Source organism: Agelaius tricolor, unplaced genomic scaffold (assembly GCF_023055355.1).
Source record: "Agelaius tricolor isolate 1412-34295 unplaced genomic scaffold, bAgeTri1.0.p SCAF_15, whole genome shotgun sequence".
Classification (NCBI taxonomy): domain Eukaryota; kingdom Metazoa; phylum Chordata; class Aves; order Passeriformes; family Icteridae; genus Agelaius; species Agelaius tricolor.
This window is the reverse complement of record NW_027269275.1, coordinates 13,269,809-13,286,415: the sequence shown is the minus strand read 5'-3', so window position 1 is coordinate 13,286,415 and position 16,607 is coordinate 13,269,809. Positions and strand designations below refer to the sequence as shown.

The following is a 16,607-nucleotide window of genomic DNA, read 5'->3' as shown; positions in this document are numbered from 1 at the left end:
CGACAGTCGCGCTTTACGGCAGCTTTACGACAGTCGCGATTTACGGCACCTTTTACGACAGTCGCGCTTTACGGCACCTTTTACGACAGTCGCGCTTTACGGCACCTTTTACGACAGTCGCGCTTTACGGCAGTTTTGCGACAGTCGCGCTTTACGGCACCTTTTACGACAGTCGCGCTTTACGGCACCTTTACGACAGTCGCGCTTTACGGCACCTTTTACGACAGTGTTGCTTTACGGCACCTTTTACGACAGTCGCGCTTTACGGCAGTTTTGCGACAGTCGCGCTTTACGGCACCTTTTACGACAGTGTTGCTTTACGGCACCTTTTACGACAGTCGCGCTTTACGGCAGTTTTGCGACAGTGTTGCTTTACGGCACCTTTTACGACAGTCGCGCTTTACGGCAGTTTTGCGACAGTCGCGCTTTACGGCACCTTTTACGACAGTGTTGCTTTACGGCACCTTTTACGACAGTCGCGCTTTACGGCACCTTTTACGACAGTCGCGCTTTACGGCACCTTTTACGACAGTGTTGCTTTACGGCACCTTTTACGACACTCGCGCTTTACGGCAGTTTTACGACAGTCGCGCTTTACGGCAGTTTTGCGACAGTCGCGCTTTACGGCACCTTTTACGACAGTGTTGCTTTACGGCACCTTTTACGACAGTCGCGCTTTACGGCACCTTTTACGACAGTCGCGCTTTACGGCACCTTTTACGACAGTCGCGCTTTACGGCACCTTTTACGACAGTGTTGCTTTACGGCACCTTTTACGACAGTGTTGCTTTACGGCACCTTTTACGACAGTCGCGCTTTACGGCACCTTTTACGACAGTCGCGCTTTACGGCACCTTTTACGACAGTGTTGCTTTACGGCACCTTTTACGACACTCGCGCTTTACGGCAGTTTTGCGACAGTCGCGCTTTACGGCATCTTTTACGACAGTCGCGCTTTACGGCACCTTTTACGACAGTGTTGCTTTACGGCACCTTTTACGACAGTCGCGCTTTACGGCAGTTTTGCGACAGTCGCGCTTTACGGCAGTTTTGCGACAGTCGCGCTTTACGGCACCTTTTACGACAGTCGCGCTTTACGGCACCTTTTACGACAGTGTTGCTTTACGGCACCTTTTACGACAGTGTTGCTTTACGGCACCTTTTACGACAGTCGCGCTTTACGGCACCTTTTACGACAGTCGCGCTTTACGGCACCTTTTACGACAGTCGCGCTTTACGGCAGTTTTGCGACAGTCGCGCTTTACGGCAGTTTTGCGACAGTGTTGCTTTACGGCACCTTTTACGACAGTCGCGCTTTACGGCACCTTTTACGACAGTGTTGCTTTACGGCACCTTTTACGACAGTCGCGCTTTACGGCACCTTTTACGACAGTCGCGCTTTACGGCAGTTTTGCGACAGTCGCGCTTTACGGCAGTTTTGCGACAGTCGCGCTTTACGGCACCTTTTACGACAGTATTTTACAGTTTTTATTTTATTTTGTTTTTTATGTGTTTTTAATAATTTTAATTTTTAATTTTTTGTTTTTTTTTTTTTTTTTTTTTTTCCCATTTAATTTGTTGCTTTTCAAGACCAGCTCAAGCCTTCTAGGGCACTTTACGGTTTTTACTGTATTTTTTAATGTGTTTTTAATTAATTTTTTTTTAATTTTTATGTTGTTTTTTTTTTTAATTTTTATTTTAATTTTCTTATATTTTTTTCATTTTATTTGTTGCTTTTCAAGACCACCTCAAGCCCTTTACGGCACTTTACGGTTTTTACTTTATTTTGTTTTTTATGTGTTTTAATTAATTTTATTTTTTAATTTTTACGTTATTTTTTTCTTTTATTTTTCTTTTAATTTTATTTTTCTTTTAATTTTTTTTTTTTTTTTTTTTTTTTTTTTTTTTGATGCATCCGAAGACCAGCCTAAGCCCTTTACGGCACTTTACAGTTTTTACTTTATATTGTTTTAAATGTGTTTTTAATTAATTATTTTTTAATTTTATGGGGTTTTTTAAAAATTTTTATTTTAATTTTTTTTTTTCTTTCATTTAATTTGTTGCTTTTCAAGGCCAGCTCAAGTCCTTTATGGCACTTTACAGTTTTTCCTATTTTCTTTTTTATGTATTTTTAATTAATTATTTTTTAATTTTTATATTTTTATGGGTTTTTTTTCTTTTTTTTTTTTTTTTTCATTTTATTTGTTGCTTTTCAAGACCAGCTCAAGCCCTTTATGGCACTTTACAGTTTTTACTATATTTTGTTTTTTATGTATTTTTAATTAATTATTTTTTAATTTTTATGTGTTTTTTTTTTTTTAAATTTAATTTTTTTTTTTCTTCATTTTATTTTTTGCTTTTCAAGACCAGCCTAAGCCCTTTACGGCACTTTACAGTTTTTACTTTATATTGTTTTAAATGTGTTTTTAATTAATTATTTTTTAATTTTATGGGGTTTTTTAAAAATTTTTATTTTAATTTTTTTTTTTCTTTCATTTAATTTGTTGCTTTTCAAGGCCAGCTCAAGTCCTTTATGGCACTTTACAGTTTTTCCTATTTTCTTTTTTATGTATTTTTAATTAATTATTTTTTAATTTTTATATTTTTATGGGTTTTTTTTCTTTTTTTTTTTTTTTTTTTTCATTTTATTTGTTGCTTTTCAAGACCAGCTCAAGCCCTTTATGGCACTTTACAGTTTTTACTATATTTTGTTTTTTATGTATTTTTAATTAATTATTTTTAAAATTTTATGGTTTTTTTTTTTATTATTTAATTTTTTTTTCTTCATTTTATTTGTTGCTTTTCAAGACCAGCTCAAGCCCTTTATGGCACTTTACGGTTTTTACTTTATTTTGTTTTTGGAACAACCCAGGAGATCAGCAGTTTTTCATGCTGGGCTTTGGGATTGACTTCTTTTTCTCTGTGATCTTTCAGCACTCCCAGGGAATGTTCTCAGTGCTGATATGTAGTGAAGGTTCTCTGAGCTGTTTGAATATTTTGTACTGTTGGAGTTTGTAGCTGAGGTTTGCTTCTGAGAACCTGCTGTAGAAAGATGAATAATTAAGCTGCAGACAGGAAGCACAAGATTTTAATACTGAATTGCTTCAGAGTCCTCTTTGGCTTTCTTTTTTGTGATGTCTGAGTCTGCAGTGGCTTGACTGAATGATGGATCTTGGTATTCCCTACCAGTTTGTGTGTCCAGAGATGCACTTGGAGGTGCTGAATGTGAGGCTCAAGCCAGCTCTGCTCATTGTGGTGACCAAATCTGGCTATTTATGTAGAGCAGGAACAAAACTTGACTGTGTGTGGATCCTTGGGACTCCATAAAACTTACTGTACTGTATTAGTGTCAGAAGTTTATACTGAGAAAGTCTGCTTGCTGTGTTTGCTACTGGTGGCACCCACTTAGGATGTTTTAATGTTTTCTTTTCTTGTCCTGGGTTAGTCAGGAAAAGAATTGCCGAGCGAAGATTTATAGCAAGTATGACTGGTGCACTCAATTGGCCAGTTAATAAAACCTACTCAGAATGTGATTCTGAAAAGGATGAGTTTGGGTTTCTGTGATGCATCAGAAAGGTCAGCAGAGGGTCCTTCCTGCCAGTTATCATAAACACCTGGGGCTTTAGGGTTTTCTGAAAAGACCCCCATCCTTAAGGAAACAATCTCCAGCCTGGCTGAAGCCAAAGCCTTTGCCTACTGTAGCAGTGAGCAGAACTCAATGAACTGCAGGGGTTACAGCCCAGCCCTCAGCATTCCCCAGAGCATCATCCTCACATGTGGTGTCTGTGAACTTCCAGCTCAACTGCAGAGGCAAATGGGAACTTAAAGCCAGGTCAAACAGGCCATGCAGTAGAGGCTGGAGAACAAAACCAGATGGATCTTTCATCAAGAGAGACTCTGGTATTCACTGGATCAGAGAAATGAGCTATTCTATAGACTAAGATAATGGAGTAAACAGTTTACTCTAGTTCTGTTTCTGCCATCAGGGTGTGTGCTGGCACAGACTGTGTCAACGCAGATGTTCAACAACTTTGATCTGGGACAAAATGCACTCATTAATGCTGTGCTGTGGATAGATTGCAGATCTCAAGACATTACAGAGGGAGGACCCAACCTCTGCATCTCCAGTGTAAAAGTGTAAAAAGAAAACCTTAATGAGGACTGCTGAACCTGACTAGCTGCCTCATAGGAAATCACAAGGTAAACTCTGTTTATTCTTCTGTCATTGCCATTAAAATAAGTCCAGCATAAGGAAATACTTACCAAGTTATCCAAAATAATGAATAATGTATTTTTCATGTTACTGTCTTCATGAAAAATCCCTGTGGTTTTAGTCTTACAACATGTGTGCAGGTGTACTTGACAAACTCACTCTGACAATGAGAGGCACGTCTGCATGCTGTCTTTTAATGATGGTATAAATAATTTCCTAGACTGTAAACTACTCCCAGGTAATACATTTCTGTACAGTCTCATAAATACTCATGTATCACACATGTTAGCAGACACGGGCAGGGGTGACTTTGTCCTACCAGTGAGGCTTTGGCTTAGTTCCACACCCTGCAAAGCTCCTTGTGAAGCTCACACGAACATTTTGTATTTCAGGATTGCATCCTGAAAATATCTCAAATGTAGAAATCGTTCAGTTTCTATAAAGCTGAATTTTTCTTGGAAATACATTGTTGTAAGGCTTGAACTCATGATGGAGGTTTCCAATGTGTAAAGCTGCTGTCCATGGGCTGTTCCCCAGCTTGCTGCTCTCCCTGTGCATTGTCAGTTCCAGCACTGAGCCCAAACTGCTGCAGGGAGGGAGGGAAGGAGGGAGGGAGGGAGCTTACCCACGGATATGAAATGCAGCTGTGCTCCAGGCTCTGTGCAAGGGAAAGGAACTTTGGGCTTTCTTTTATGGCTGATTGTAGTTTCCTTTGAAGCTGTGTGGATGTGCCATCCTGAGGGGTTCTCTGATGGACAGGAGTTTCGTTGAGGGGGTAAAAACTTGTAAAAGAATTAACAAACACAGTATCAGAGGTGAATTCAGGCTCTTTGTCCCATGAATTTCACAGCTTTGTAACCCTGATTTAGAGGAGTTCACTTCTGCTTTGATGCCTGATAAAAGTATATTCTTCTAAGGTAGTCTGCTGTTGGGAAAAACAAAATGCATCAAAGTCTGGACTAAACTTTGAAAAACTGAGCAATTCAGTGTTCTTGTCTGATGCTTAAAATACTCACAAAGTTCCTGACTGAACCTTGGAAAGCCAACAGAAAGATTGCTGTGTGGTTTTGAATTCTTGCAATAAATTTAGATGGACTTTTATTCTGAAGTCCTTTTGTCTGAAAACTTTCTCCCTTCACATGACATCCACAGCAGTATGAGAGTCCTGGCTGCCCTCTGCAGAACCCAAGGTCTGTAGAAACCAGCCCAGTCCACTCTGGTTTGAGGCAGCTCCCAAATGTGATGCAAGCAGCAGCTCTGTGTGGGGTTATGCTTATGAGCAGAGGCCAAAGGATCTCTCCAGATGCAAACCTTCTGAAAATCTGGGTCAGATCCTGAGAGTGATCAAATACTGTTGATGACTTCTGAATTTTTCCTGAATGTCAGTTAGTGCAGTGCAAAGAGCCTGAGCTCAGGGAAGTGCCAAAACCTGCTCCACTGTTCCCCTAAATATTCAGCATGTCAGTAGAGCAGATCTTTGAACTGAGAAGAATGATGAAAAATCGAGATTCAAAGTGATCAATTTGAAGTTCTTGTCCTTTCTCTAAAGGCCCTTTAGTCTGCTCCTTTCTAGTCATCTACTTACCTGTCCCTTGGTCCACCAGCCACGCCAGCCTCAGCCTCCAGTTTGATTTCTTGTAATCTACCTGAACTGCAACTGTAGGACCCCATTTCAAGAGCTGTTTGTTGTTCTCTTCTTACAAGACCTGTGGGAAACCAGCCAGGCAGCAGTGATGTGATCTGAGCAGACACTAAGGGGACTCCATTTCCTGCACTCTAGTTCCTGTCTGGTCATTTTTCAATGAGTCCAAGTCAAGCAGGAAGTTGACAATGATCCCTGTGCTCCCTGGTGTCTGTTCTTACCCTATGTCTTCTTTCATTTCTCACACTTCTGACCATGCTGAAAAATGTCCAAGGACTGCATTTTTCAATGTGCTTTTACACACTGTCCCACTAGGCACTATTATAATGCTAATAAATAATAATAAATTATACATATGTTATGATTATTTGGACTTATTAGTACATAAGGACCCACATGATATGTATGTGCAAATGTAGAATTTGGGCAAATTCCTGCAATTGTTTGTTGTCTTCTCTTCATGTTGTAAATCAGACATGCTAAAATACTTGGAAAGTTGGTTTGTTGGGCAGTGTCAGTTCCAGGCTCCCTTTCTTGGCTGGTTTGCTGTGTGTGCTGCACTCTTCCTGCATTATCTGAGGGGTGATGCTGGTGTTGTTATCTGAGCTTTCTTCTTCCATTGGAAAGGCTTCTTCACCTGCTTCTTCTGAGTACAGGAAAGCCGTGGGCTGTGGAGCAGGTTCCACATCAGCCAGATCTCAGCAACCTTCAGGCTATGAACCACCATGAGATCTTTGTAAAAACAGGGATCAAAGGTCTGTAGGTGTGGGGCAGCAGAAGGCTTAACAATGCCAAAGGTCTTGAACCCTTCATGCAAAATGGGTTTGAGGTTGATTCTCTGTAAGCACATGCCCAAAAAGACATCATCGATGGGGAACAGCTCCACTTCTCTGCACGCCCTGGAGAGCTTCCTCATGGTGCAGCGGGACAGCAGGAAGCCTCCTCCCCCAGCGTAGGCAGGGTAGATGCTCAGCCCATACATGCTCTCTGGGATGTAGTACTTGCTCTTCCGGGCGCGGATGGGACGGGCATTGTAGATGATGTCCCCAACAAAGAGGTCCTCAGTGGGGTCGTGCCTCTTGAGGAAATCAACGATGTTCTCAACGTTGACAAAAACATCAGCGTCACCTTTGAAAATAAATTTCACGTTGTGGCAGAACTCAGCAGCCCAGCTCAGGAAATGGATCTCCTTCAGGGTCAGGTTGAAGAAAGTGTCCATGAAGTCCCAGAGTAAGATGTCCCGGTATGTCTGACTCTCCTGGTGCATCAGGGTCTCCCATGTTGCCAGCACTGTCCTATTCTTTGGTGTTCCCAGCAGGAACACTCGCTGGATCTGCTCCCCATTCACCAAACCCTCCCTGCCCCACGTTTTCCGGACAATCTCACGCCTGTCAAAGTCTTCAACCACTGATTTGATAGCAATGAGCAGGAAGGGACCTCCCGGTGTCTTTCGGCATTTCCTGGGCTGGTTAATGAGGAGATTGAAGTTCCTGTTATCCTTGTTTAGGAGATAGAGCTTGAAGTTGAAGGCAGAATCAGTCAGTGGGGGTGGAGTTGTAGTTTGGACCCTGGTTTTGGCCACTTCTGTTGGTCTCATGGCAGGGGTAACTTGGGGTCTGGGTGCAGTTGCCTCTGCTGGCATCAGCCTCCGAGGTGCTCTGGGATCAGAGAAGATTTTTGGTGCCACTCGAGGTTTGTTCTGTGCTGGCTCCTTCTTTCCTGCTGGGACCAAATGTTCCAGCTGGGAGTAGAGCAAAGAACAAAGTGCCACCAGCAGGAGGAGGGTACAGATCACATCCCCTTTGAGGCGAACTCTCATTGTCTCTCCACTGTTCCTGGGACTGCTAAAATCTGTGTTTGAGCTGCCTGGCACCACTGCCCATCTGTAAATAAACACAGAGTGTGTCAGCAGTGAGGATTTGGCAGGTCTGAAGCAAACAGGCAAGACTAAACATCATTTAAAAACCCAGCAGCAAAGCACATTTTGCTCACACAAGCACAGAGACATTGAGAAACTTGTCAAAAGGCACACAGGGTTGCAAACTTACTGCTGATCCCAGTGCCAGCCAGCTCTGTGACTTGGTTAAGCAATCGTCCATCATCCTGAAAACCACCCTCTAAGCACACCCCAAAACCCTGCATCCCTTACTGCTGATTGTGTTTTGTCATTTCAGAGATTTCACTGGGAAAAGCAAAGTGGAAAATTATGAATGATGCCATTCTTCCATAAAAAATTACCTTTTTTTTTCCTAGCTTGACAACCATTACTTGCTGCTTTTACCCTTTTTGACCAGGGAGGCCCAGAGCTGCCTGCTGAAGGGCAGACTCTTCATGGCAGTGTGCTGCTGGTGTTTCCCTGCACACGGAGCCAACTTTTGGTAAACTGAGATTGGTACTCAAAATGAATGCATTGGGTACAATCTGGAATTCACACAGGACCTTTCTCCTGCCAGTATTCTTTATAAAATATTAGACCATTGTAAGTAACTTCCATTAATAAGGTTAGAAGGGGCCATGGGTATTTTTCCTCTGCCAAATCACCCGAACCCCTAAGTGAGAGGTGGGGAAATAAATCCCAATATGCAGAAGCAAGACAGAGCATAGTGTTAGGAAAATTTTGTTCATATATGATAGGTGAAGCTGCCTTTTGAAATACAAGATTTTTCCTCACTTACACTTTTCCTGGAGATCTTCTGTCTTATTTGATCAGTTCTTCAACTGCAAACAAAATGAGAATGAAAGAGTGAGAAGGCAGCAAGCAGCAGGTCCTCTCACCACCCTGTGGGTGCAGCCACTCCCTGCAGCAGCAACAGCAGACCTGGACAGAGGGACCCCACAGCTGCTCCAGGAGGAGGTGAGAGACCATCATCATTCCCATGACCCATTCCCATCACCATCACCATTCTTCCTCTCCTCAGCAAGAAGGAAGTTGAGCCCCACCCAAAAATTTCCCCACAAGTATTTTATACCTCCACTAATAATGTATCATGTTCATGTGTGATTTGGGGCTCTCTCTTGCCTGTGCTGTACTAAGAGAAGCTACCTGTGAAGGTATTGCAGTTCTCTGTCCTGAATTAGCTGAGATCATATCCAAAGATGACTTCTGGGATAAAAACAGTTGGAGAGGGATGTTTCACAAGGGCATACCGTGATAGGAAATGGTGCAAATGCTTGGTAAGAATTTGGTGGTATCTGTTTTCAGCAAATCTCCTTTTACTGTCCTGGACTGGATCAACTGTTCATTAACCACCCATTTTGTATTGGCCATAATGTTAAGTTTTCAAACTCAAAATTAGATTGACTAGTCTGTAATTATGAAGTAATAAAACAGTGGCACCTGTGGTATCTAGGTAATATTTCAAGACTTAAGAGGAAGAAAATTATTACACCCGTTGATTTCTTGGTCAGACCCTTTAAAATTCTTAGACACACATTGTTTGGACATCATTATTTAAATACTGTGTTTTTTCATTACTGGTTAGCTTCACCTCCAAGGTACTGTTGAAATAGAGTATTTCACCATCATATGCTATTGCATATCTTTTTCCCAAGCTCCAAAATGTTTACTGACCTCATTCTCTTTGTCTCCATTATTTATGAAATCATTATTTTGGAAAACAGCATACCCATGCCTTGGTGTAAGGCTCTTTGCATTCCTGATGGATATAAAATCACACTGGCCTTGTCCTGATGACCATGGGTTTTTTCCTTAGGCCTTGTTTCTTGCCTTTTTCTGCCCTCTCACAGAGGCTTTTCTTCATTTGTTAGCTTTTTTTGTTTACCTTTCACTCCTCTCCTAGGCAGATGTTTTCACTGGCATAGCTTTGTTACTAATAGCAGGATTGAACAGTTTTCTCAGATCTCTTTTAAATTGTTGTACAAATGTTTAGAATATTCAGGATCTGTTTTCTGTTTATGTTCTTTCTGCCATGTGGCTTGGCTCATAACCACACTCAGCCTCATGAAACAGTCCCTCTTGACACGTATAGGATGTTGGTTTGCATTTTACATATGAAGTCCCCTCTCTTTCTTCACAATAACAGCAAATTTCTTTTTCCTTTTCTGGGCAAAAGTTTGATCTTATTTCAGCTGCCAGGCTTCAGATGGTAATTAAGGAGCTGGATGGAAGTCCTGGATTTTTCCTGTGTTTAATGTTATCGACAAGGGCTTGGAATAAAATGCACGTGTCATGAAACTCGTAATTTCCATGGCTTGTAGCTTCATACTGCCAGCATCTCAGAATCTGGCAATAAGTGCCCTTGGAAAAGCCAAGAAAAACCCTGAATTGTTACAAGCCTGGGCAGATAGCCCAGATTTTCCTCTGTGTTTTCTTTTATTGAAAGTAAAGGATCTGAAAGAGTGATTTCCACGCTGAAATAAAACAGCTCAGTGCTGAGTACAGACCTCTCATTTTCAAACGAAGTTGCCAGCCCTTGAAGTCATTCCTTGATCTAATTATATGGATTTTCCAGTCTTTGTTAGGTATTTCCTTCTTTGGAAGGAAAATACCCTTGGTTATTACCGTGGTGTAAGCTCTATCCATGGATGTCAGTGTGGGAAAAGCTGTTCTGCTCTCGAATACAGAGGGACTGATGATTCTGGCAGATGCTCTGGCATGTCCTAAAGCCAAAAGGATTATTCATCCACCTTGACACCAGGGGAAAAGAATTACAGGGCTATCAAAGTGAGCAGGAAATATCTGATGCCAAAGGAAAGAGATGAGAGCACAGCAGTGTTTCTCAGCACAGCACATCCCTGAGGGTCTGAGGCAGAGGCACCTCTGCTTCCTCTGCTGCTCTGGGGAATCTCCATCCAACCTGAAATGGAGCTGGGCTTGCAAACTGCTGCATCACAGGGCCTTGAGGAATGGCCTGGCTGTCTGCACTGCCTCTTGTGTCCTCCAAGATTGGGAAAGCAGGGAGCTGCCCCTCTTTGTGTTGACTCTGTGGGAATGGACACAGAGAGGGGTTGACTCTGGCTTGATGGGGTCTGAATGGGATAATGGGGCTGGATAATGGGGCTGGGGATGCTCCATCCTGGGCTGAGCACCAGCAATGTCAGAGGGCTGAGCTGGGCAGGAGGAAGAGGCTGAAAGGTCCCATATCCACGAGCTGGCAAGATGGGCAGCCATACATAGGGAATGAGCTGGAAGAGCCAGGGGGGCCCAGCCTGCAGAGCCCAAGAGACAACAAAAGGCTGGAAAGCTGGAAGTGGCCAGAGCTGGGCAGGGCACCCTGCTGAGCATCCAGGCAGGGAGTCTGACCTGTGCTGCTGCACGCTCGGGCAGAGGGCCCAGTCCTCTGCCTGGTTTTCATTTATTTGAGAGGAGGATTCTGAAATGTGGCCAAGAACAGCTGCAATAAAAGCAGTCAAGTGATGATAAAAAAAATAAATTGCTAGCCCTTCATTCCCAGTTGAATGATATGAAACCTTGAGCCCATCCTGGCAATTTTTTTTGCAGAAGTCATCACATCTCCATCACTTGGCACTTCTGCTCAGGGCCAAAGTGGAAAAAAGTCCTCTGGATCCTGTCCTGAGATTCAGTCAAGAAGCCTTGGTGATTCTGGCACTCTGCTTTGTGCCTTGAGCAGTGGTTATTTGATCCAGCCAGCCCTGGGAAAAGCAGCTGAGATAATCAAGCTGAAAAAACATGATGCAATGAGCACAGGGGCACAAAACCAGCAACGAGCTCTGCTGCCCTCTCACCCCAGCCTGGCTCACAGACACATCCATCCCCACCAAGCTGTGGGGTGTCCTTGGATCAGCCTCTCCCTGCTGCAAGGGAAGTGCTCCCAGCTCCCTCCTGACTCCTGTCCTCACTCCTGATGCTGGAGCTGCCACTGGTAGGTTTGGGTTGGGCAGCAGAGGGACACTGTGTGCCCATGGAATGTGTGGAGCTGTGGCTGCTGATGGAGGTGTCCTGTCCATAAAATGAGCTAAAGAAAGTGTGGGGGATCCAGCACTGATGGGTTTGATGAGGATATTTTGTAATCATCAGAGAAGATTGTATAATCTTGGTGGTGGGGACACTTTGAGGCAATGCTTCAGGTTTGGGATATTTGTTTTCATTTCATGTTTGCTGAATGCATTCCACAAGAACAAAGTCATCTTGTAGCAGCCAGTGCTGGATACTGAGACCTGCCCCAGCTCTGGCCTGCAAGGGGAAAAGGCTGCACACATGTCCCTCTCCTGCCTCATTTACAGGAATTTTTCCACCCAGATTCCCTCAGCAAGAGCAAAGCAAACTCCCAGGATCCTCCTCACCTGGTTCCTCTGCCTCAGGAAGAGTTCTGACCCTGTTCAAGAAGCAATAATGACATTCCCTCTGCCCATGCTGCAGCTGGGGCTGTGTGGAACAGATGTGTGCAGGTGAGCTTTCACCCAATAGAGCAGGATGCTGACACCAGGAATTCTGCACTGCCTGCAGCCCTGGAGGCTGCATCTTCCCACTGACACCCTTGGTCCTGTCCCCTGCACCCCTGAGGGCTGGGAGAATGTTTGACTCCTGTGCCTGCACCACTTTAATTGAAATGTCTTGCTGAAATGTTTAAAGGGGAAAAGTAGCTCTGTGTGTTGGAGCAGGGGAAGAAGCTGTGTTCCACTTCTATGTTTGGGTGTCACGTAATGGCTTTTATTTCTCCATGGGTTTGGGGTTTGTTTGTTTCTTTCTTTGCTTTTCTACTGCCCCACTCATAGATGAGATGACCCTTATCTATTGATGAGGTCAATAACCTCATCGAAGTTATGGCTTTAAGTGGCCCTGGTGTTGAACAACTTCTCTTTGCATTTCAGGGAGTTTGTGAAGAGGTCTCATTTGGAGTTACAGGATCATAAAGTGATGCTGAATTATTTGATCTTCTTGATTAGAAGACAGAGGTGGCTGAAATACAAAGACCCCTTTTGGCATATTGGTAAGTGCAAAGCCCTAGAAAAATGAAATAACCAAAACTCTTGCTGTGCTGCCTTACCAGATAAAAACTCATCCTATTCAGCTGCTTACAAGTTCTGAAGTCTATAAGCAAACTGAGAGCAGGCTGTAGGATTTAATTAGCTGAGTGTCTTGAGAGCTGTCCCAGGAACTGGGTTCATGAACCAGCACCAAGGGAGCACAGTGAGAGGAGCAGAGGCTCAGTGCTCAGCTGCTCACAGTGGCACAGCTCAGACACTGCTGCCCAGTGCCACAGTCACAGCACTGCAGCATCACTGCTGCTGGTATTTGCTGCAGCACCTGGAGGCAAAAGCTCTGTTGAGTCAAGTACTGAGGAAGCAGGTAACAAAAATGCAGGCCCTGCTCCAAAGACAATTTCCAACTTTCCTGTCAGAGCTGCTTTTCAGGGCATTTTAAATTTTTTTCCAGGCCAGAGCAAACGAATGGATGAAATCCATGCTGTTACAGGACAGGGTGCATTATTTATCTGCCTGCCTCAGTCCTCAAATATGTAGTTTGATCAGCTTCCCAGCTGGCTGGTCCCATTTTATTGCAGTTTCTCCTGTTGGCACTGCCAGCCTTCCCTTTGCAATGCCAGTCACGTTGGATCACTGCTTGAAATGGCTGCTGTGGTTGCCTCCTCTCACCTTCCACCCCAGTCAGAAACTTCTGTGAAGTGCAGAAACTCAAACACAGAGGAGCTGCAGAGCTGCTGTGTGAGGGTTGTTGAAGTGTCTGTTTGCACGTGCAGGGGTCCCAGAGAGGAGCTGGCCCCTCCTTGCTGGGGACTGCAGTCCCATGGGAGCCCTGGTGACCCTGGGCAGGAGCAGCTGCCTGCAGGACTGAGCTCAGGGAAGGCTGGCAGCCAGCACCCTGCTCCCCTGGCAGCCAGCACCCTGCTCCCCTGGCCCTGCACCCTGCTCCCCTGGCCCTGCACCCTGCTCCCCTGGCAGCCAGCACCCTGCTCCCCTGGCCCTGCACCCTGCTCCCCTGGCCCTGCTCCCTGCTGCCCTGGCCCTGCTGGCAGCCCTGCACCCTGCTGCCCTGGCCTTGCACCCCTGGCCCTGCACCCTGCTGCCCCGGCCCTGCTGCCCTGGCCCTGCTGGCCCAGTGTAAGCACACAGGGCACAGTTTGGGGCTGCAGCTCGTTTAGGCAGTACCTGATGCTCTCTGTGCAGGGGGCAGTGCCCACGCAGGCCTGAGCTGTGCCAGGCACCCGGGCTGAGCCCCAGGAGCTGGGAAACTCCAGCTCCTCTGAGCACGGCCCCACACCTCTAACGAGGGCTCAGCCACCTGCAAGGTAGGAGAAGGTAAAGCCCAATGACCTTCTGCAGGCTCAGCAGCCTCCAGAGGTACTGTCCTACCTTCAGATGCAGTCCTGCTGCTGGTGCTCTGATTTTCAGAGTGGCAGAGGGCTCAGCAGCTCAACTCACACCCTGAGTGCTTTGGGGAGAGGACAGATCCATCCCAAGTAGCCAAGGTAAGGAACCTGCTGTCTCTTTTCCAAACCTTATTTTTTTCTGGGTCCCAGGAGGGGAATAAAGCCTTGCAGGTTTGTGAAGGAGTAAGAAACTGAAACAAACACCTTCCTCTCCCAGCCCTCCCCAGGCTGCACTGCTTGCCACCTCTTCAGGTCCCAGACCCTCTTCTGATAAATAATCTGCCCAATGCACCCCAAACCCAAGCAACTGGAGTGCAGTAGCATGGATGTATTGTTACATCCATGGCAGATGGGACAGGGAGTACATGCTGATGTGTCCCACTAATTTCAAGATTATACCCAACCCATAAGTTTCTCAGAATCCACCCAAAAGCTATTAAAAATATCAGTAACTGCCTGATGATTCACAGGGGCTAAATTACTTTCTATCTTTGTGACCCTAGAGGGCCTGAAAATTCCCATTTTGCTCACAGCATACCACAGTGTAACATGGGGAAGATTCATGTCCTTTTACTGATGAATTATGGCTTGTAAATGTAACGTGCCACCAATGGAACATGTTTGTGGCTGGGAGGAAGCCCTGTCTCACAGCACTGCAGGCATTGTCTAAAGAAGCCCCACACTTCTGTAAAAACAGCCTAAACATTCAAAGAAAGTTCTTTGGAAAGTAAAGAGTAAAGCAGATGTCTCGGGGCTGGAGCCTGCGAGTTCAGAGCCTGCTGCGTGTTAACCATCACGGGCCGGGCAGCTGCATTTAGCAACATGCAAGAGCAGCAAGGCAAAAAGAAAAGCTGGGGGCAAAGGGAAGCAGTAAGGACAGACTCCAGTCCACCCTGCTCGCTGCACAACCCTCCCCAAGCCCCCGAGATCAAACACACTTAATAGATACTTACAGCCCATTTGATAGCGCTGATCCTGCGTCCCCTCGGTGCCGTCTGTGCAGCGGGCTGCCAAGCAGGCACATCTGGATGTGCTTAGTGAGAGACATCGCTCAGCTCCGCGTTCCAGCGGAGCCCAGGACACCCTGAGGGCGCCGAGCAGCGCTGGGGCCCGCGGCCGCTCCCGCCGGCAGCGAGCGGAGCTGCCCGGGCCGGGGCTGCGGCTGCGGCGGGGCCGGGAACGGGCTGGGATCGGGGCTGGGATCGGGGCTGGGATGGGGCTGGGATCGGGGCTGGGAGCGGAGCTGGGATCGGAGCCGGGATCGTGGCTCAGATAGGGCCAGGATCGGGCCGGGAGTGGGACTGGGATCGCAGCTGGGATCGGGCCAGGAGCGGGGCGGCCCCGAGCGCAGCCCCGGCCCCGCAGCGAGCGGAGCCCGGCGATCACGGCGGGCCGGGGCAGAGCCGGGTCCCGGCCAAGGCCGCACACGTGATGGGCCCGGGAGCGCCGATGGCTCCGGCGGGACAGGGCGGAGGAGTCGAGAGGGAGAACGCTCAGCCAGGTTGGGGATTTGCACCGATTCTGCTAAAAGGCCGGGTTTTTCTTTCCCGCCCCTCCGCCGTAACTTTTTTCAATAGGAAATGTATTAATTTTTCTGAGTTTCTTTTTCTTTTCCTTCTATATTTTGCCCTTTTTCTTTTAATTCCCTTGTATTTACCTCTGCAAAGAGTCAAATTGAAAAATTTGAGGTTGGGTTCAGCTCAGAAGTTAAATTCACTTGGGGGTTGTTTCTTTCTTTCCTAGTAGGGAAATGATGGGAGGATATGTGAGCTGAGCAGTGCAGAGGCTGGAGACAGATTCAAGGGTCCTTTCGAAAACCTGGAACAACAAAAAAAACCAACAACCAAACCCCACTTTTTGCCATTCATTTGGGAATTCAGCTTTGTGGTAGATAAAGAAGGGCTGATCTTGTGATTTTCAAACAGTGTTTGAGATTTAAGAGATTCAGGGTAAAATACATGTCTGCTCCAGTTCATGGCAAAAGGAGTTTCCCTGGATTCAGCTGTCAGGTCAGCCAGTGGCTTCCTGTGCAAAGCTGCTGCAGGTTTTATATCCCAGCTCCTTGGCTCCCCACCTGTGGGAGAGGAGAACTCACTGGGAGTGAGGCATTTGAGATTACAGAGGTGCTGTGGCCTCAGAGGAGTCCCAGATATCCAACAGCACTGAAGGAAACACAGTGAGCTCCTCCAGGTGCCAGGGCTGGGACAAACCTCCCCTTCTCCCATGCTGGCTGAAAAAGGCTCATCAAAGCAGTGACTGGAAACTGAACAAACCAGAGGCTTGGCTTGGATTTGCAATCAGAGCTGCTCCCTTGCAGGTGGGACACCAGCCTTGGCATGTCAGGAGAAACGTGTGACTGTGGGCAGAGCCCTGCTGGGCAGCCACCCTCAGGCTGGATGCTCCTCTGGAGCTGGTGATCACCAAATGTGGCCAGAACTTCGGT

General features: G+C 46.0%; 1 protein-coding gene across 2 annotated transcripts; it reads right to left on the bottom strand.

The window, feature by feature from the left end:
* Positions 1 to 4,385: 4,385 nt before the first annotated feature.
* On the bottom strand, positions 4,386 to 15,771 carry B3GNT9 (UDP-GlcNAc:betaGal beta-1,3-N-acetylglucosaminyltransferase 9). 2 transcript variants are annotated; one of them, XM_071440471.1, is made up of 3 exons: positions 15,118 to 15,620; positions 8,531 to 8,573; positions 4,386 to 7,738 (listed from the first exon to the last, which is right to left on the bottom strand). In XM_071440471.1, exon 3 carries the CDS (start codon positions 7,672 to 7,674, stop codon positions 6,427 to 6,429), a length of 1,248 nt encoding a protein of 415 aa, XP_071296572.1. In that variant the 5' UTR covers positions 7,675 to 7,738; positions 8,531 to 8,573; positions 15,118 to 15,620; the 3' UTR covers positions 4,386 to 6,426. The 2 variants fall into 2 exon arrangements, with proteins under 2 accessions (XP_071296572.1, XP_071296573.1); XM_071440472.1 differs by lacking the exon at positions 8,531 to 8,573 and having other exon boundaries at positions 15,118 to 15,771.
* Positions 15,772 to 16,607: the final 836 nt, after the last annotated feature.

Excerpts from the sequence above, each read along its gene's own strand:
- B3GNT9 (XM_071440472.1), bottom strand. The coding sequence starts at position 15,212 with ATGTCTCTCACTAAGCACATCCAGATGTGCCTGCTTGGCAGCCCGCTG. Across the intron at positions 7,739-15,117 it reads TCAGCGCTATCAAATGGGCT|ATGGGCAGTGGTGCCAGGCA; the intron begins GTAAGTATCTAT and ends GTTTATTTACAG.